General features: G+C 49.4%; 3 protein-coding genes across 5 annotated transcripts in view; 2 read left to right on the top strand and 1 right to left on the bottom strand.

The window, feature by feature from the left end:
- The first annotated feature begins 114 nt into the window (after positions 1 to 114).
- Psmb10 (proteasome subunit beta 10) lies at positions 115 to 2776 on the top strand. Of its 2 annotated transcripts, XM_021220583.2 has the most exons (8): positions 115 to 565; positions 760 to 847; positions 934 to 1031; positions 1144 to 1284; positions 1549 to 1664; positions 1773 to 1831; positions 2366 to 2517; positions 2607 to 2773. In XM_021220583.2, the coding sequence occupies exons 1-8, from the start codon at positions 510 to 512 to the stop codon at positions 2716 to 2718; spliced, it is 822 nt and encodes a 273-aa protein (XP_021076242.1). In that variant the 5' UTR covers positions 115 to 509; the 3' UTR covers positions 2719 to 2773. The 2 variants fall into 2 exon arrangements, with proteins under 2 accessions (XP_021076242.1, XP_029388397.1); XM_029532537.1 differs by having other exon boundaries at positions 1549 to 1831; positions 2607 to 2776.
- A 1710-nt stretch (positions 2777 to 4486) lies between these two features.
- Ctrl (chymotrypsin like) lies at positions 4487 to 6368 on the top strand. Its single transcript, XM_021220725.1, has 7 exons — positions 4487 to 4562; positions 5090 to 5193; positions 5283 to 5362; positions 5436 to 5517; positions 5673 to 5853; positions 5928 to 6061; positions 6146 to 6368. The coding sequence occupies exons 1-7, from the start codon at positions 4511 to 4513 to the stop codon at positions 6305 to 6307; spliced, it is 795 nt and encodes a 264-aa protein (XP_021076384.1). The 5' UTR covers positions 4487 to 4510; the 3' UTR covers positions 6308 to 6368.
- Positions 6369 to 6557: 189 nt separating this feature from the next.
- The window catches only part of Pskh1 (protein serine kinase H1), a 29592-nt gene continuing 15564 nt past the window's right edge, over positions 6558 to 20585 (bottom strand). For both annotated transcript variants that reach the window (XM_021220179.2, XM_029532577.1), the window contains exon 3: positions 6558 to 8667. In XM_021220179.2, the coding sequence (XP_021075838.1) occupies positions 8350 to 8667 (318 nt within the window). In that variant the 3' untranslated portion in view covers positions 6558 to 8349. The remainder of the gene's footprint in view (positions 8668 to 20585) is intronic.

Genomic DNA, 20585 nt, shown 5'->3' with positions numbered 1-20585 from the left:
TGATCTGGGTTTGGTTCCCAACGCCCACATGGTGGCACACCCACATGGTGGCTCATGATCATCTATAACTTCAGCTCGAGGGAATCTGATGCCCTCTTCTGACCTTGGCGGGCACATGGCGTGCACATGCCACATTTACCCATAATTAAGCCTGCAAAGGCTTCATTTCTACTTATTTTTTAAGGGGTTATGTGTGTGAGTGTTTTACCTGAATACATGTGCTTGCAGTGTCAGGCGAGATGGGAATGGAGGAGCTAAGGCGCACCATGGAAGGCCTGGCAAGGAGTGCAATAGCCCCTTCCTCGTGTTACCAGGGACTAGCCGCAAAGACGAAAGTGAAAGAGAAGATGCACGCAGCAGCCAACAGCCTCTGAACTAAGGTGGGGGTGAAAGCGAAAGTAGGAAGCGTCCCGAAAAACCCCACAGAAGCCAGGACAGACGCCTCTGCTCCCCCTGGCTGATCCACTCATCGAGACCCCCGTATTCTCAATTGGCCTTCCTGCCCCGAGATGCTGAAGCAGGCAGTGGAACCCAGAGGAGGCTTCTCTTTCGAGAACTGCCAGAGGTGAAGGGGGAGTGGAGTTCTAGTCACGAACTGCTGGTGCCTTGTTTTATTGGTGGAGTGAGGGGAACCCTATGTTGGGTGACCAAGTAGGGGCTTAACCCAGGGGATGAGGAGAGCAGAGATGGGTTTGGGGATCGGTTCAAGGACCCTCCCTTGATGCAGAACTGAAACGCGAGTCACCCCAATGTTTCCAGGAATGCGTCCCTGGAACACGTCCTTCCGGGACTTCGGGTCCCTCATGCACGCAAGACCGGGACTACCATCGCGGGGCTTGTGTTCCGAGTAAGCGGGGTGATAGGGGTGGAGGGCTAGAAGGGCAGCCACTGTGGAGATCAGGTGGGCATTAAGGCTGGGCTCTGCCTCTGCAGGATGGAGTCATCCTGGGCGCGGACACGCGGGCCACTGACGATTCGGTTGTGGCGGACAAAAGCTGCGAGAAGATCCACTTCATCGCCCCTAAAATCTAGTCAGTATGCCCCGGGCTAGTCCCCATATTCAAACATAAGCTGCACTGTCGCTCACACCCTACTTTGTCTCTGCACGTCCCTGTCCACATCCACCATCCCTTGTTCCCTTAGCTGCTGTGGGGCTGGAGTAGCTGCGGACACTGAGATGACTACGCGGATGGCAGCTTCCAAGATGGAGCTACATGCGCTGTCCACCGGCCGTGAGCCTCGGGTGGCCACGGTCACCCGTATCCTGCGCCAGACTCTCTTCCGGTGAGCAAGTGGGGCTAAGATGACCCCTAGAGTGGGTATCTGCAGGTGGGTGGAGTAGACAGGAGGCGAGACGTGGGGGAAAAAAAAAAAAAGCGGGACTGCAACTAGCAGGGAGACCGGAAGAAGACAGACCAAGCTGATTTCCGGAAGAGGCAACATCAATTGCAGGACGCCAGGCCAAACGAAGGGGCGGGACTCAGACTAAAAGGCAGTGTCGTGGGCGGGGCCTGGCTGCTGACATTAACCCTGCCCACTCCTCCACAGGTACCAAGGCCACGTGGGGGCGTCATTGATCGTGGGCGGAGTTGATTTGAATGGACCGCAGCTCTACGAGGTGCACCCACACGGTTCCTACAGCCGTCTGCCCTTTACTGCCCTTGGTGAGCGCCTCCACCCTTTTCACACGAATCCTGCTCCTGCAACCCCACCTTCAAGGTTTATACCTCTGCAGCTAACAACTGACTTCAGCTGCCCCTTCCCACCTGCAGGCTCTGGTCAGGGTGCAGCCGTGGCACTGTTGGAGGATCGGTTCCAGCCAAACATGACGGTGAGCGACTTCTTCATGCTCACTGGCGGGGAGTGCTGAAAAACCCTGGCCAAGTATAGAAATAAGGAAGACTTGTAGGTGTGAAGGGGACAACTGAGTAGGGACAGAGTAAAGTTGAAGATAGGAGGGCCAGTCAGGAACCAAGCTTAGACCACAGAGAGAAGGGGAAGCTCACAACGGATCTTTACTGAAGGAAGAGGTAAAGCCCAGTGGGGTTCTGTATGAGGTTTGAGATCTGGACTTGGGAGTGGGATAGGATTAAGTGACTATGTGCTTCAGAAATAACTAAGGCCCAGAGAGAAACTCGTGACAGACTGGCTGGGAAGACAGCTGGAAGGGGGGTTTATATGTGTAAACAACACTGAGAAGTTTGTACAGAGAGGGGGTCAGAAGCCAAGGGACTGGAATTTTGAATGGATGGAGAGAGAGAGGAGGTTGAGCTTACATAAAGAGCAAATTGTCTAGACTTTAACAAAATCCCCTGGTTAGAGTGTGGTAACACTAGGTCCTTTTAACCTCATTCCCACTACCCAGCTGGAGGCTGCACAAGAGCTGTTGGTGGAAGCCATCACTGCGGGTATCCTGAGTGACCTGGGCTCTGGAGGCAATGTGGATGCCTGTGTGATCACTGCAGGGGGTGCCAAGCTGCTGAGAGCATTGAGCACACCCACAGAACCTGTGCAGAGGTAGGAATATGGGGAAGGGAGGGCTGTGTGTGTGTGCACCCAGAACCGGGCAGGCTGCATTCTAAAAGGCTGGCTGTCCTCCCTTCTAGAGCTGGCCGTTACCGATTTGCTCCTGGAACCACACCTGTCCTGACCAAGGAAGTGAGACCCCTGACCCTGGAAATTCTCGAGGAAACTGTGCAGGCCATGGAGGTGGAATAGAGTGGCCTGAGATGTAGAATTTGGAACGAGGGTGAATAAATCCGGGAAACACAAACACTTAAACAGAAGGCTGTGTCTTTCTTGAGTGAGTCAAGCATCTGTATGAGTTTTGTGGCTGGGGCATCCATTTAAGGATGATAGACCCAGTTCTTGGCCTGAGGACCTCTTCATCATCACCTCAGGGATCTCTCTGTGCAGAAGCCCAGCACTATAAGCTTTGGGGTAGAAAGCTAGATCCTGTCATCCCCAGACCATAGTTCCATATGGTAGACACTTACCCCGCCAATACCCTGTCTTGGAAGACCCTGATGGACAACCCCCACCGTTAGCCTTTCCCTGTCTTATCAGTTACCTCCTCTTTCCACCAGCTACCCTGGGACTTTAGGAGGCTAAAATGCTGGTAGAACAATTACTTCCCGACTCTAAGGGCGAGTTCCCACTAAGCACCTCTCACCACCTATAGTTCCTCTCCTTAGGACAGCCCTCAGATGACCGAGCATGTGTGAGCTTGTGAAAAGCTGAGCGTTGTCTGCACACGTGGGACTGTGAGGAGGGAGATTGACTCTGTTTTCTCTCTGGGCTGAAAGGGGTTGTGGACTCGGGCAGGATGACATAGCTAAGATGACACAGCTAATGTTTCATAGCAAGGTTTCTTCACTGAGTGCCAGGCCCTCTGGGTGCTGGTAGGAACACCCTGCCCTCCGAGTAGCTGAGCTCCATTGGGGCTTCAGAACGGATAAGGCACGTTCTCTAGAGAGGTTCTCCTCCAGCCTGGACACCCTTGGCCCCTGGTTGTGTGTTCCCCCTAAGACTTTATTATGAAAAATGGTATATACGATAGTAAAGCAAAAGGACTTGTTTAGTAAACATCCCTATGTCCACCAGCCTTTATAATTCATATTTTGTCATATCTGATCTTGTGTCCTTTATTTATCCATTCACCTGTTTCACATTTCAGACTGAGGTATTCTTGAGCCCGTCAAAGCCTTTTCAAAGAAAAAAATCAAGCCAACTCACCTTTGCAACCCTGCATACAGAAGCACCCTTTCTTCACCGGTTCAAGCTCAGCCCGGAGCTCAATAACAAATGTGCTGTGCACAGATCTCACCTATGGCAAGCTGAGGTCTAGAAACAGATTTCTACTACCAGCTTCAACCCAGGGTCTCTCAGCCACTGAGAGCTCACACTTACCAGTAACATAGGTCTCAGAGAGTCAGACGTATGAGGTCTGCCTTGTGCTGGTAAAAAGAATGGCCTCTCTGGGCAAACCTCTGACTCCTGTTCCATACTGATGAGAAATCCAAGATGCTGTCTGTTAGGGTTCACAACCTGCTGGAACCTTCCTCCCTGGCTTTCCTGGCAGAGGTTGGCCACATCTGGCCATTCCTTCCACCAGTCATAACACCCCTATGTTCTGAGCAGGCTTCTCTGAAAATCCAGTATTCCCGATAGCCCTGGGAAATTTCATAGGTCCCAAACCACCAACCAGGTTGACACTTTAGACCTAGTTCAGCCGCATGTCCTTGGTACCCAGTGGTCAACACTTGAGGTAGGAGGTGGTTCAGAAAGTCAATAGGAAGCCAAGGTTTGGGAAGATGGAGATGAGAACCTCACACCTGGGTACTTGATAATTCCAAGGACTTTGGTCTGAGAAGCCCTCTCCTAAAAGCAGGTGTGAGGATATGCCAAGACCACACAGCTGGCCTAGTCTCAGGCCCAAGACTTCTGCCCAAGGACAAGCATGCCCATAAATAAAGCCAGGCCATCTCAACACCATTCCTTATTTGTCACAATGCTGCTGCTCAGCCTAACCTTTAGCCTGGTCCTCTTTGGCTCCTCCTGGGGTAAGTGGGCTGGGACCGACCTTGACTGAACAACAACTTAGCTCACAGCTCCTGTTCAGGGACCTAGACAAGGAGCCAGCCTGACTAGAAGGGGACGGACAATGTAAGCAAAGGAAGGAACCTTCAGGGCGAAGAGTAAGGGAAGAGCCAGGGACCAGTCTCACAAATGAGGTGGGAGCCTGAGCCAGACCTGAGAAGGCTCGGGAACACATAAGCAATGTGTATAGACTAACAAAGCCTTCTAGCTGCATGGTAGACTGCGCAGGCCTAGAAAAACAGAGGGCAGGGAGATGCTAGCAGGAATTAGAAAACTGGCCGGAGGAACATTAGGCCTAGGTTGGTAGATGTGATAGCATGCACAGGACTTGAAGGCTGGGAGGGTGGGGTAAGTATGCCTAAAAGGCACTCAAGGGGAGGGCTTGTGAGTAAACCTCTTGGACCCCCTCCTGGATCTACAGCCTGGGGGCACCTTGAGGAAGGCTTTAGGGAGGAGGCTGGGATTGAATCCTCACCAGCCCTATGTTCAGGCTGTGGTGTTCCTGCCATCACACCTGCACTGAGCTACAACCAGAGGATTGTCAATGGGGAGAATGCAGTGCCAGGCTCCTGGCCCTGGCAGGTGTCTCTACAGGTAACGCACCCTGGGGTGGGCTCAGGGTCCTGGGTGCTTCAGGTGATGCGTAACTTAAGCCCACTCATGTATCTGACTTTTGACCCTAGGAAAACACCGGCTTCCACTTCTGCGGTGGTTCTCTCATCAGCCCGAACTGGGTGGTCACGGCTGCCCACTGCCAAGTCACGTGAGTCTATCCCCTCCCTTGGGTGCCCGTTCTGAAACCACTTAGCAGCTGCCCATTCCCATTATCCTTGCAGGCCTGGACGCCACTTTGTCGTTTTGGGAGAATATGACCGATCTTCCAATGCTGAACCTGTGCAAGTGCTCTCTATCGCAAAGGTGAGTGCTGGCCGCGCATGTAGAAAGGGAAAATGGACTGCAGGGGTTCTGCTTTGGACACAGACATCTGGGCGTGCCCTGACCTGCCCGCCTCAGCACTGACCCGGGCGTCTGTGCCCACTCCAGCTTTATATGACTCTTGACTGGCTCCGCAGGCCATCACACACCCTAACTGGAACCCCAACACCATGAACAATGACCTGACTCTCCTGAAGCTTGCCTCGCCAGCCCGGTACACAGCACAAGTCTCACCAGTCTGCCTGGCTTCCCCAAACGAGGCACTGCCTTCGGGCCTCACCTGCGTCACCACTGGCTGGGGCCGAATCAGCGGTGTGGGTAAGAAGCTGGGTAGGTGAGGGGGGACCAGAAGAGCATCATGGGCCAGCCTGACCACCTGTCCTGGCCCACAGGCAACGTGACACCAGCTCGCCTGCAGCAAGTCGTTCTACCCCTGGTCACTGTCAATCAGTGTCGGCAGTACTGGGGTTCACGCATTACTGATGCCATGATATGTGCAGGTGGCTCAGGCGCCTCCTCATGTCAGGTAAGCACGCTGTCCCCTGCACTGTCCTGTGGGACACTTCCCCAAACCGCCATGCTGACTTCTCCCCCTTTTCTTCCCTTTCAGGGTGACTCAGGAGGCCCCCTTGTCTGCCAGAAGGGAAACACCTGGGTGCTTATTGGGGTTGTCTCCTGGGGCACTCAGAACTGTAACGTACAAGCACCGGCCATGTACACTCGGGTCAGCAAGTTCAGTACATGGATCAACCAAGTCATGGCCTACAACTAAACTGTCCACAGATCCTTCCCCATCTCAATCCAATAAACATACTAGTCTCAGTTTCTCCTGAGTACCCTTGTCTTTCATCCTGGCTAAGTGGGGAGGGGAGGCTCTTGAGGGTTCTACCCCTGACTTGGACTTTGTCTTCTGGTATAGCACCAGCTGAGGAATTGGGATCTTCCTAAAATAATCAGCCCAGACAGTGGCCCTTACTCTTCTTTTTTGAACAATCCACTAATTCCATGGCACAGTCAGCGTGGTCAGAACAAAAATGGCAGCCTTCCCTGAGGGAGGGCAGCCTGTTTATTGGATACAGAAGATACATTTACAGAGTACACAAATAAATAACTGCACATTCTCCATCCTTGGCCCATTGCATGAAGGCCTGGTGGACCTATCTAAGGCCCGAGACACTTAACTCCTTCTGTCTTATCCTCACAACCAGACCTACTTTAGGCAAGAGAAAGATCCCCAGTGGTTCACCCCCCCGAGATTCCTGGGGAACTGGTAGGTGGGGGAACTCTGAGGCTGAGGCTTTGGCTCTCCACTGCCTCCTATCCAGAGGGAGGGGTGTATATAGAAGGCACAGTTGAGTTGGCACAGAGTGGTCTCTTTGGTTTGGTTTCCCAGTGGAGGTGGCATATGTAGAAAAGAGCGCCTCGCCCAAGGCTGCCTCCTGAGAGGAGCTGAGTGGAGCTAGACTCTTCCTGCTGACAGGCTCTTAATCTAGCCAAGGCCCAAGCTAGGCTCTGCCTGGCCCCTTCCCAGCCACTGAGAGCAGCTACAGAGGGAAGGAGGTTGCATTCCAGCCTAACAGGGTAGTGGTAGGGAGACCATGGCAGCTCTAGGGAGTGTTGGGACCCAGTCCTCTGGAAAGCAGCCCCTGTAACTCTACCCTACCTCCCAGCCTGAGACTCAGTGGGGCCAGCCTGGAAAGTTAATGCTATGAAAAGAAGAGGGCACAGGGAAAATAGGGCAAGGTCAGCACCCGAGGTGCCCAGGGTTCAGAGGCAGGTAACACAGTACGGCTAAGTTCCAGAGTGAGGTTGGGAGAAACTGAGCACAAGGGGAGTTGAGCAGCCCAGGATTCTCCCCCAATTCAGCAACTCCTTTCTTTCCTCTTCCGTTAGGAGGGCTGTGCGTTTGCAAGGTTGTGCACCCATCCCTTGGCCACCTATACCCAGACCAGACACGAGGTGGCACAATGGAGCTATAAAGGAGGGCCTGGCAACTCCAGAAGGAAGCAGCAAAGGGCAGTACAGCAAAGGACCGATCAAAGGTTGATGAGGAAGTTCTGAGGAGACCTTTCCTCAGGCACATCCACCCCCAGGTAGCAGCAGCAGAGCTCCCCTTTAACCCCTCCCTGTTGGGAAGGAGGCAGCTGGGAAATGAAATGGTGTCCTGGTAGAGAGACAGCTGACAGTGGGCTCTGCAAAGGCACTGAGGGTGACAGACAGGATCCCTCTCATAGAGAGGGTGGAGCCTGAGGTCAAGGGCCATGCCACAGTCTCTACAGCCAGAGATCCTGGCAAGTCTGGGGACTAGAAGGCGTCCCCGGTGGCACCATGAAGAAAGACAGATCTTGGCTGGGGAAACAGAGTTGCTCAAAACTAACTGTAGCTAAAGGACTAATGAGGCGATTTAGCTATGGCACAAGCCAGACCTCCCACTGGAGCATAATCTTAAGGATTAGCATGGCAGAGAATGTGGGAGTTAGACAAAGCTTTGTGGGAGGAAGGAGGTTATAAAAGGAATGGGCTAAGAGTCCTGAGCCATAGGACCCTTTCTACCCAACACAGTAACCCCACTTAGTCCAAACAGTGGCAAAAATTAAGGAGATCAGTGGAGACTCAGTCCTGCCACCATTCCATCCTAACAGGCCAGGCCCATGATAGGAGGTAGGGGCTACTAAAGGTACAGAGAGGAGCTGGGTCCAGATATGCCCTACATACTGCTGGGCAGGAGGTCTAGCTATAGAGGTGTTAGGCCCAGGTGACATGGTAGAAAGTGTCCAGATGAAACACTAGTGTGTCCATGTCATAGCTGGTGGCTCAGCCATTATACTGCTGCTGATAGCGCAGGTTAAGTTCCCGCAGTTCACGCTCCCGAACACGGCGTGACTTGTTGGACCGTGTGGAGCGGCTGGAACGTGTGGACTGGGAAGACTTGGTGCTCTGGCAACGAGAGGAAGCCCGCTTGAGGAGATTCTGGGAGATGGATCTGTGTAGATTCTTCATGGATGAAGAAGCTGCCATGCTTACTACCCATGGGTGTCTTAGGGCCTGCAGTGCAGTCATCCGGGCTCCAGGGTCCACAGTCAGCAGGCGGTCAATGAAGTCCTTGGCCAGATTAGATACACTAGGCCAGGGCTAGAAAGCAAGGACAGCATTAGTGTGAGCGGACCAAGTGCTGCCCTCCCACCTGCATGATGCCCACACTACAGAATCAGGATCCACCCAGGCAGGCAGGTAGCACCTTTCCTCCCGTGCCTGCAGCATACTGAACCTCCTTTCCCGTCCCTTCAGAGCTGACTCAGCTTCCTGAGCAAGCGATGCTTGATGCTTGATGGAGCCTGGCAGGAGGAAAAGGACCTGAGAGTCGCTCTCCCATCAGACAAGCAGGTCCTGCAACCTGCAAGTTTGTGCAGCTCCAGCTCTAGTGTTGAGACCGAGGCGGATGAGTGACAACTGCCAGAAAAGCTTTTGGTTCACCAAGTAAGAAGGGTCTATGCAGGGCTGAGGGAAGGCTCAGAGGTTATGAGGACTGGCTGCTCTCCAGAGGACCTGGGTTTGATGCCTAGCACTCACATGGCAGCTCACAATGGTCTGTAACTCAAGTTCCAAGGGGTCTGTCACCCTGTTCTGGCTTCTGTGGGCATGCACAGGCTGCACAGACATATAGGCAGGAAACACACCCATTTACATGAAAACAATGTTTTTAAAGAAAGCCCCATGGATTTCGGTTGCTACTCCACCTGAGCGCAAACCTCTGCGTCTCACTTCCAGGATGGAAGCAGCAGGCCTCTCAGAGCATCTGATGAACATGGCAAGCCCAGCGGGGACAGACTGGATCAGAATACCTGTGTCCTGCTGCCCTGCTGGGCTTCTATGGTAACTAAGAAACACACTGCTGTCTAGCCAGGCTTCTTGGAAGAACAGCTCCTAGGAAGACCAGGGGACTCCAAACACCAGCTGCACAATTCTGTCTCTGTCCTTTATTTGATTTTGGACAGAGGAGCAAGTCCTAAATCAGGCATTTGATACACACATTAGATCCCAGTGTTTCAGTATGGTGTTGCATACCTTCAATCCCAGCATCAGGAGGCAGAGGCAAGGGAATCTGAGTTTGAGCAAGTTTGTCAGCTTGCTCTACAGAGGAGTTCCAGGACATCCAGGACTATACAGAGAAACCTTATCTTGAAAAATTAACAACAACAATAATAATGATAACAAAAGATTACAATACTTGGTAGGTGGAGGCAGGAGGATCAAGAGTTCAAAGCCACCCTGTACTTCACAGACAATCTGAAGCCAGGTTAGGCCTCCTGAGACTCTAGCTCAAAAACCTTCTTCCCAGCAAAAGAGTAGCAGTTTCTCTGCAGAAGAAGAACAGAAGTAAAGCTGGATTCACAAGCTAGAAACCTGAACATGGAGGAACTGGAGGCTTCCTCACTCAGGTAAACCATGGGCTCCTGCAGCTAGGGACCTGCCTGACAGTCTTAGCTGGGCCTCTCAGCAGACCTCATAGTGAGCGTAAACATCTCCATCTCCAAAGCAGCAGAGGCGAGCACCAGGCACAGACCCCTGCTGCTTGTCAGGCAGTCCGGCTGTTAGTGCTAGCAAGTCAGATTGAGCCAACCTTCCTACTCCCCCCAACTCTCGCTTTATCAATTACCGTGTTCGTGCCACTGTGTACAGAATGCCAATGAACTCATTTGCCTGAGGGCCAGCACAGCTCTCTGGAAGGCCCCCAGCGCTCCCCATCTTTGAAGAGCTGGGAGCAAGCTTGCTGGTAGTGCTTCCCAAGCCAATGTGACTCAAGCAATACTTTGGTGTGTTAGAATAAAAAAAATGCAGTTGGAAGTCAAGCAAGCTGAACACAGGGACGTGGTTCTCATCCAGCTTTTAGACAGCGAGGCAGGGCTTTGGCTGGCCTGCAGCTGAGCAGCCTCCCACATCTTCCACAGTCCCACTTCTGGCCTCAAGTTTGATCCAGCATCTCTCCAGAAAGTGCTCAGTACCTGCAGCCCATCCCACCTGCTTCTCTGGAGGCTAGGTATGTTTGCCAAGCTATGACTAACTGGTCAGGAGGTATTTTGGATTTGAGAAAAAAGAAAAATGATTTAACAGCCATATGCTTCCATTTCCAAAGTTTTAGCTGACTTTTCTGGCTGAAGGACATAACTCTGACTTCAGTATATATCATTGGGATGAGACAGGGACATTCGTGAGCCTCAGGTAGCTGACAGATAGGACAGGTCCCAAGTAGCAGCTGGCTAGTCTCCCAGAGGTTTCTATCTGCATCTGAACTGAAACACCGGACAGGGTGATGGCAGGCAGGAAATGTTAAGAGGCCACTTAGCTCTGCCAACAGACATTTAGGAGATTAGAAGCCAGCTTCAATACATATGCTTCTAATCCATACTCTTAGTGGATCTCTGGACATTTGCATGGGTGAAGCTGGGCCCTGGGCTGAGGCTAAGGGAGGAAAGGACTTACCTTCACTCTGAGTCTGACCATCATCGAGCTGGCCACCTTTCTCCCTAGTACACAGGCCCCAGAGACCTTGTTCCTGGCAGAGAGGACAACTGCAGAGAGTGGGGAGGGAGGGACTACTCCCTAACCAAATTCTCTTTATCTCTACTTTTCTCCTGGGCCCAAGCCATTCCTCTGTGGACTCCAACTATCCAGATCAGAGGACTTGTCCCCCTTTTCCCTTTGTCCCTTCTACTTGAGTGGGAGAAGATGGCTACTAGTCTCCCTTTGAGCCTGAAAGTCCCGAAAGGGAATGAGGAATGAGGCACAGGGTAAGGAAGCTGCTTTCCTCTGGCAGCAAACCCTGCTCATCTGCTGCCTCAGACTTCCTCTGGCAGCAGGCTGACCACTCTCAAGTAAGACTAGAAGAGAATAAATGACCCTCGTCTCTTCTAGATGACACTGTGGTGACAGATTAAAGCGTCAGGCTATAAGCCAGGTGAACAATTCCACTTCTGTGTATGACCTAAGAGAACTCGCAGCTTCATCACTTTTAACATGGAGTGACTGAACAGATCATAATTCTAAGTCTCTCATAATTTTGAGAGTTCAGGATTTTAAGAACATGCTTCCCATCTTCTTTAATTTCTTCACTACATGCAAGGCATGGAGCGTAGGCTGGAGTATTTTAGCTTACCTGACCCCTGAGCTTCCTGACAAAGCCCATGACTTTGGGTTAAGAAGGTAGTCCCTCTATAGAGCAGCCAGGGGGAGGAAGGAACAAACCTGGGCTTGCTATCATGACTCAGTTCTTCCTTTAGCTTTGTCTCAAGATGTATTTTTATATTTTCAGACCCAGTATTCCCACCCTCAAAGGCCTTCTTTCTGTACTTACGTGGGCCCGAATGAAAGCAGTAGAAAAGGGCACAGAAGAAATTCTGGGAAATAGAGCTTTGGTTCACTCAGGGGAACAGAATCTCATTGTAACAGTAAGGACAACACACTTAGAAGCTACCCCAAGGTTATGATTTAAAAAAAAAAAAAAGTATAGCAAAATACAGCAACTGGACACTGGTGGCACCTCTGATCCTTCCTACTCTGAGACTCCTCAGTGCCTAGAGAGGGAGTGAGGAGCACAGAAGACGATTCCAAAGGACAGTCTGGGGCTGGAGAGATGGCTCAGTGGTTAAGAGCACTGACTGCTCTTATGAAGGTCCTGAGTTCAAATCCCAGCAACTACACGGTGGCTCACAACCATCCATAATGATGCCCTCTTCTGGTGTGTCTGAAGACAGCTACAGTGTACTTAGATAAAGTAATAAATAAATCTTTGGGCCAGAACGCCTAGGGCCGAATGGAACAAGTGGTCTCTACCAGAGTGAGCAGGGCCAATTCAATTCCCAGCAACCACATGATGGCTCACAACCATATGTACAGCTACAGTGTACTCATATACATAACATAAATCTTTAAAAAAAAAAAAAAAAAAAAAAAAAAAAAAAAATAAAAAAAAAAAAAAAAAAAAAAAAAGGACAGTCTGAAGACAGAAAAAGATGAGAACAGAGGGTTTTAAGGAGTTTGTTGAGACAAGTTCTCATAAGGCCTGTCTCAGCTTTGTGAGTGTTGGGATTCTAAGAGTTGAGCATCATGCCCTGAGACATGTCTCTTTATGTGTTTCCCAGGTCCATCTCAAACCTTCCAGGCTCAAGTGACCCCACCATTTGACCGTCTTCAGCCGGATTCAGCAGGAAACAGAACTTTAAGCATACTAAGGCAAGTGGTATATATCTCCAGTCCTGAAGTTTGCATTTAATCTTAGTCTAGCAGTTCTTAACCTGTGGGTCACAACCTTGTGTGTGTGTGTGTGTGTGTGTGTGTGTGTGTGTGTGTGTGTTTATGGGTGGATAGGGGTGTCACATATCAGATATCCTGAATATCAGACATTTACATTGTGATTTATAACAGTAATGAAATTAGAGTTATAAACTAGCAATGAAATAATTTTATTATTGGGAGTCACCACACATAAGGAACTGTACTAAAGTGTCACAGCATTAAGAATCAGCACTGAGAACCACTGTCTTGGCTAAAAGGTCAAGAAACAATTGGAGTTTTTAAAAGACAGATCTTGGGGGTGGAGAGATGGCTCAGAGGTTAAGAGCACCAACTGCTCTTCCAGAGGTCCTGAATTCAATTCCCAGCAACCACATGGTGGCTCACAACCATCTGTAATGAGATCTGATGCCCTCTTCTGGTGTGTCTGAAGACAGTTACAGTATACTCATATACATAAAATAAATAATTTTTAAAAAAAGAGAGATCTCAGCTACCCAGATGACTGGCCCCAGAAGTGTGGATTAGCCTGGCAACATAAAGACCAATGTCTCAAAATTTATTTCTAAAAACTAAATTTAATTAAATAGGGGTAAAGGGGTAAGCATGTTGCTTAGTGATACAGTTTTTTTTTTTTTTTTTTTTTTTGGTTTTTCGAGACAGGGTTCGCCCTGGCTGTCCTGGAACTCACTTTGTAGACCAGGCTGGCCTCGAACTCAGAAATCCGCCTGCCTCTGCCTCCCAAGTGCTAGGATTAAAGGTGTGTGCCACCACGCCTGGCTAGTGATACAGTTCTTGATTATTACTGTACAAGGCCTAGAGTCCAATTCTGAACATCAAAATAGAGAGTGCGAGAAAGGGCGAAAGGGAGAGTGAGGGAGGAAGGAGACAATGACTCATGGGAATAAAACACAATCTGTGCCCTCACATATTCATGAGGTGAAGGGAGACAGGAAAGAAGGCAGAGACAGAGCAGGGTATAATCTAAGCGCCCAGAAGGTCAGCAGCCTATGCCAGCTGACAAGGTACTGCCTATTTTAACGATGTCCTGGAGCAGCCACAGAAGGTTCTGGGTCCAGATGAATGCTATAACATTAACTCTTTTACGTCCATTCAAGGATTGTGCCAAAGCCAAGCAGTATTCAGAGCCTACACTAGCTTTCTTTCCCTTATTTCTTTAAACAAACAACCTCTTTCCATCTCAAATAAACTTTTAGATGTATCCTACACTGGCTTCAAACTCACTAAGTAGCTAAGGATGACCTTGAACTCCTGATCTTCCTGATTCCACCTCTCAAGGTATACACTGTTCCTGACATACGCAGTGCTCAGGATCAAACCCAGGACCTCTGGTACACTAGGGAAGCACTCTACCAACTAAGATATATTCCCAGTCCCCCATTTTAACTTTGAAGTGGTATGGAGCCTCAGTGGCTATTCATAGATGTAGTCTCTATCTTTAGAGGTCCATGTTCCTAGAGCCCCAGGCATAGCAGCCTTTAGTTAGGGCCAGTACTTAGTCAACACTAAATAGCATGGTAAGTTAATAAATGATGGTAACTCAGATTTCTGCTCAAGTGAGGTGGACCACATTGGCCCGCAGTCCCATCTGGTGTACCATGCATGTACTGGGACCGAGGAAACAAGGCATTCCAGGCAGACAGAAAAGAGGCCCTATGAGATAGAGAAACTGGATGGGAACAGGGGACCAGGTAGGTCACCAAGCCATCCAGACAATAGAGAATTGGCATCTATCTTAGTTGAGGCAGAGGGAGGGTATGAGACCATGCATGAGTTCAAGAAGTCAGAATGTGAGAGAGATGACAACTTGGCGGCTCCCACAACTAGGGATCCTGGAAGCAACTGAGCCTTTGACAAGGAGGAACTATCCAGGTGACGTCCTTCAGAGTGGAAAAAGAAGGGGGGGGGGACCACCGTGCACAGGGAATGACTGAGCACGGCCACACTGCTCCCTTTTGTTGGAGGGTCTCTAAGGGCAAAAAGTGGAAAATGACAGAGATGGAAAGTAAGTCTGGCCAAGGTGGCAGGCTCTTGGGACTGGTTGGAGCAATGTCTTTCCATAGGAAGGTCTAAATGCAGCAGTGTTAGGAACAGCAGCTGCTTCTAGCACCACAGGGAAGGTATTACTCTCTGGGGAGTGGGTAACCAAAGCAGCAGCAATAGAAGAATGCCTAAAGGACTAGAGTCTGGGAGCCTGCAGCCCATGAGATAGCACAGGATGGGGCTCTGTTCTTCCTTTGGAGCCAGTCTCCTATCTCATCACAGAAAGAACAGTCCCTACCTCCCCTAAAAGAAGATTCCAACCAAGGAGAGGTCTCCAGCCACTGAGAATCCACACCCATACTTAATGGCCCAAACGAGGGCACATTTCAGTGATACACGTTGCTAGGTGTTAAGGAAGGCTTGTCTGAAGGTGACATTCTGGTCTGTTTATGCCTAGTACATGCATGGTACCCAAAACTGAGAAACAGATCAATGTAGTCCAGATCACTTGGGAGAGAACACTGAGTCACATTCATCTCGTCATTCATTCTGCAATCCCAAGCTCTCAAGTCCTGGTATAACTGATTCATATCTGCTTGTAATGGCAGCTAGAGACTTGGAGAAAACATCACATAACCCTGGGTGCAAGAGCTATGAGAAAAAGAAGCAAGAAAGAGTGAGGTGAGGGTGTCCAGCCAAGTCTGACTTTGGGAACTCATCTTCCTACAGGTGATCGGAGCTAAATGGTTCCAGTCCAACTCGCTGTTCCTCAATAACTCTTGGCTTGCAGCCCTGAGGCCCATCCCTGGAAGGCCACCTCCCACCATCCCATAGTTCCCAGGCAGAAGCAGGGTGGATTTCTTCTCCCACCAGCTGTCACCTGCTTAGAGGCAATCATTCTCCTGAATAAGGCTTTGTGAGTGAGCCTGTGCCCAAGCCCACCTACTCCTGGTGTTGTCACCCAGGCTCAGCCTTGGCTCAGAATGCCAGTGGAGGAGGATGGCAAGTCAGGCTTCTAAATTCAAAAGAAAGCAGAGCCATGATGGTATCATCATTCTGCCATCAACCCAAGAGGCTCTTCATACACTCTGCCTCTAGGAATAGAACCCTTGACAAAAGCAATGACATCAGGCCACGATTGTCACCTTTCTTGTCAAGTGAAACACCCAACAGTACTTCAGCACAGATCTATGGATGGATGACTCACGTCCTGTGTTCACTCCTTCAAAAGCAGCTCCTCCAGCCTCTAAAGGTCTCCTGTAACAGGAAGTTCACCTCTGTGGGTAGCTTTATGTCTCATTTTCTCTCACCCTCATATAAGCCTTCCTTGTCCCTTAGTAACATGTTCCCCATCACTTCCAAACTGCCTTCTACTCTAGTACCTCTAAACAGGCTAAATTTCAGATTTCTCTTTGCAATATTATCTCCCCCTGCATTTCCTCTTCTTCCAACGTCCCATATTTGTTCTGTGTGAGGAGCAGATTTACTCCTGGCATTCCATGAAACCTTCTGTCCATGCCCGCAGGCAGCTCTGATCTTAGCATACAACCACCAAGCCCTCTGCTTCACCTTGCCTGAAGTAGTTGCATCTGGGCCCTTTCCCAGGGCATCACCAGTGACCACTCATGCCTCCCTTAGGAGAAACCAGAAATGTTCCTTCTAGCCATCACAATAGTCCAGTTCAACCCAGCAAATGTTGAGATAGGTAACGACAGGAATGTAGGAAGTTAGTGGGTGGACGGACACACACACACACACACACACACGTCCTCCAGGATCTTATAGATCAGCAAGGGATGTGTGTCCACACAACATTACAAGGAAGCACTGAAACACACTAACAACATGCTGAAACATATTGTTAGGAGAGCAGAATAGAGTCCCTGAAGCCAATCCTAGGTCTGCTGTCCTTTAGCTGTGAAACCATTGGCAAGCTACTGAACCACACTTGTCTCAATTCCCCATGTATAAAATGGATAGAGATTGGAGATGCTAGATGTAGCACACCCAATTCAATACCTTGTATGTGACAGGCTCTACACAATGGCAGTGGTCAACATTATTTCTAAAGAAAATCAACCTTTGAATTGGACCTTTTATAACTGATAAATTTCTGAAGTCAACACCAAGAATAAATGGGACAGTTTGAGCAAAACCTTGCTATACTGAGTGACTGTAGCAAACATCTGGGACCTGTAGTCCATACAAGTAGGGTGCAGCCTGAGCTTGGACTTTGGATTGAAGTATCAAAATGTCAGAACTGTGGAACACTACTACCACAGTGCCCAATGAGGTATGTGAGGGCAAAGTTTTCATACTCTCGGGGGTCATAGAGGGTGGTCTAGAAGCCTCTCTAGGTCTGCCCTCAAAGCCAATGTTCCTCCTGCAGAGAGCTAGAATTAGCACCACTCTCCTAACGATGTGGTACAGTACCTAAAATCCATGATCTGTCTGAAACAAGCTCAAAAGCCAAGCTGGCTCTTTTAACACCACCCACTTAATTGGCCATCTCCTATAACACTTTCTGCTGCATTTGTCCTATCTGGAAGCTGGGGATCTCCTTAGCAGCACAGTTCCCAAAAACAAGCCCATAGCTTCTTTCACTTCTGCTCCATTCTCTCAAATAATGTTTATTTACCTTGGAGCACAGTGAGTTGGGTTCCCTTTTCTGGTCTACCTCCTGCAGGAGCCTTCTCCTCAAGTCCGTAAGTCTCTCAGAGGCTGTAAGGAAAAATCCTTCAAGGAACAAGGCTACCACAGGGCCTGGTACAGACTTTCATGTCTCTTATATTTTCCCAGATATGCTTATGGGTAGACAGTGACCAGTAGGATAAAAAATAACTGGTAGCCTGGCAGAACTCTGAATTTGAGGCCAGCCTGATCTACAGAGTAGATTCCAGGACAGGACAGCTAGGGCTACATGGGGGCAGGGGTAGATTACAGGCCTTCAGGATAGAGGACAAAATCTGGTAAGGAAGCTACTTCCCCCAGGGGCAACACCCAGACTAATCATTTTTAGGTGACCAATTATTGTCAAAAAAGTACCTTTAAAAGTACAGCCTAAGGGGAGCTAGAGAGATGGCCCAGTGGTTAACAGCACTGGCTATTCTTCCAGAGGACCAGAATTTAATTCCTAGCACCCATATGCAGAGAAATGTGACCAGGTTCTGCCATGGATTTAACTCTGAACTGGGAACTGATCCATTTCAACTAGAGATTAGTGGAGGCCGGGCAGTGGTGGTGCACGCCTTTAATCCCAGCACTCGGGAGGCAGAGGCAGGTGGATTTCTGAGTTCAAGGCCAGCCTGGTCTACAAAGNGAGTTCCAGGACAGCCAGGGCTATACAGAGAAACCCTGTCTCGAAAAAAAAAAAAAAAGAGATTAGTGGAGGGAAAAACCGGATAATGCCCAGCTCCTACACTCACACTGAGGGCCCAGACTATGGTCCATGACTCCAGCAGAGCAGAGCACAGAATCTCTGGCTTGATCTAGTCTTTGATTCCAGTAGAAGCAGGAGCCTGAGTCCATTCCCTATTCCACTCATTGTTATTCTCCCCATGCTCAGATGTCAACAGCCAGGTAAGCAAGACTGCAAGCTCCAATTAGATAAACTGCTTGATCAACAATTACCAGAACCAGAAATTCTTGGATATACTTAAGATTTTTCAAGTCTTTCCACTTGGGAATCACATACTCTCTCTCTCACCCTCCTCTAGTTGAGCTCCATACTGCTCTATCATCTGGAGGGACCCTCAATAGCTTGGCACTATAGAAAGTTCAGAATATAAACAGCCTTTCAGCTTTCAGACATTCATACTGTAGCTATAACCTAACACAGTCCCTGAGTCTCCTCTCCAGACCACAGAACTTGCTAGGCGTCGCTACAGGACTCTCAGCCTTCCTCGTGACACCCTACACTCCTGTTTAGTACTAGCCCACCACAGATATGTGAGAGTCAACTTTTTTTTGGCTCATACAACCATTCACCTAAAATATACAAATAGCCAGGCATGGTGGCGCACACCTTTAATCCCAGCACTCGGGAGGCAGAGGCAGGTGGATTTCTGAGTTCAAGGCCAGCCTGGTCTACAAAGTGAGTTCCAGGGCAGCCAGGGCTATACAGAGAAACCCTGTCTCAAAATCTCCCAAATATATATATATATTTGGGAGCAAACATGAGCTTTCCCTGGTGTGGATCACCCTGGGGGATGGACCAGGTTCTGTAGTAGCCTCTTTACTTCAGAGCCCAGACAGCAAAGGAGTCAGTGTCAACAGCTATAATCCAAAAGTGACCCTCCCCAGGGCCTGTGACAGCTGCATAGAAGAGGAAAGCTTCTGTTCTTAAATCATTGCCACCTTTGAAATGTGTGACCTGGGGACCCTCTTAGAAAAGAGTAACCCCAGCCAGGCGTGGTGGCACACGCCTTTAATCCCAGCACTCGGGAGGCAGAGGCAGGTGGATCTCAGAGTTCGAGGCCAGCCTGGTTTACAGAGTGAGTTCCAGGACAGCCAGGAGTATACAGAGAAACCCTGCCTCAAAAAAAAAAAAAGAAAAAAAAAAAAGTAACCCCGTTCCCAAGAAAGGATGTCTTTGACTAACCACACAACTTCATCTGCAGGTTAACAGGGAGGGTGCTATGACATGAGATACTGAGCCCTGTAACAAAGCAATATGAAGCCCTCAGGTGACACTGAGATGAGAGAAGGCCTGGCCCCAATCTCTGGGAAGAAACCAGGTCACAGAAGACAGCTGCTCGTCCTCACAGAGCTCCTCCCCTTCTGTGTAGGTTACAACAAAGGCAGAAATGGCAGCTGACAGTAGTGATGCACACCTGTAATCTCAGAATTCAGGAGGTGAAGGCAGGATTAGGAGTTCAAGGCCATTCTTGACTACACAGAGCTTCAGGTCAGTCTGGGCTACATGAGATGCTCTCTCCAAAAACAAAGCAAAGGTGCACTGAATTGTACTCAATAGGTAACGGTGCTTGCCATTCAAGACTGCTGATCTGAGTGTGATTCCTGGAGTCCACATAAAGGGGTAAGGGGAGAACCTACTCCACCATGTGGTGTTCTGACCACTACATACATGCTGTAGCATGCAAATACCCACAGTCATAGTGTACATACACACAGTAATAAATAAGCCATTAAAAAGCAAAACACAAAGCAAAATAAAATAACAATAACAAAAAAGGCAAAGGCAACAACAGAACCTGGCAGGTGCTGCCCAGAGGGGAGTGAGTACCTTATGCTCTGGAGGAGGGGTCTTCCCCTCTCTGTCTTGACAGAGCCCTGTAGGCCTGTAAAACTAAGCTTATGTTCCTCACAAAGCATGGTACAATCATCCACAAGTATACAGATATTCTCCCGCTTGCAGCACGTGCAGTGTACTGCATCCAGCCTCATCTCCCTGGTCAGCATCCTTCTGACATCAACCAGCAGTGGCACTCTCTGCACCTTCCTTCAGCAACCAGCAATGCTAGCATCTGATAACTATTTTCAGTGTTAGAAGTATCCATGGGCCTAGATATACAAACTTGATGGCTTGCTATTTGAGTCTGGCACACAGGTTAGCATTTGCTGGCCTTACTATTTAAATATGTAAACTAAAGCTGGGCATGGAGGTGCATACATGTAATGCCAGCATTTAAGACACAGGCAGAGGGGCTGGCGAGATGGCTCAGTGGTTAGGAGCACTGACTGCTCTTCCAAAGGTCCTGAGTTCAAATCCCAGCAACCACATGGTGGCTCACAAC

The sequence above is a fragment of the Mus pahari genome, chromosome 20 (genome assembly GCF_900095145.1).
Source record: "Mus pahari chromosome 20, PAHARI_EIJ_v1.1, whole genome shotgun sequence".
NCBI lineage: Eukaryota > Metazoa > Chordata > Mammalia > Rodentia > Muridae > Mus > Mus pahari.
This window is presented reverse-complemented; position numbering and strand designations above follow the sequence as displayed.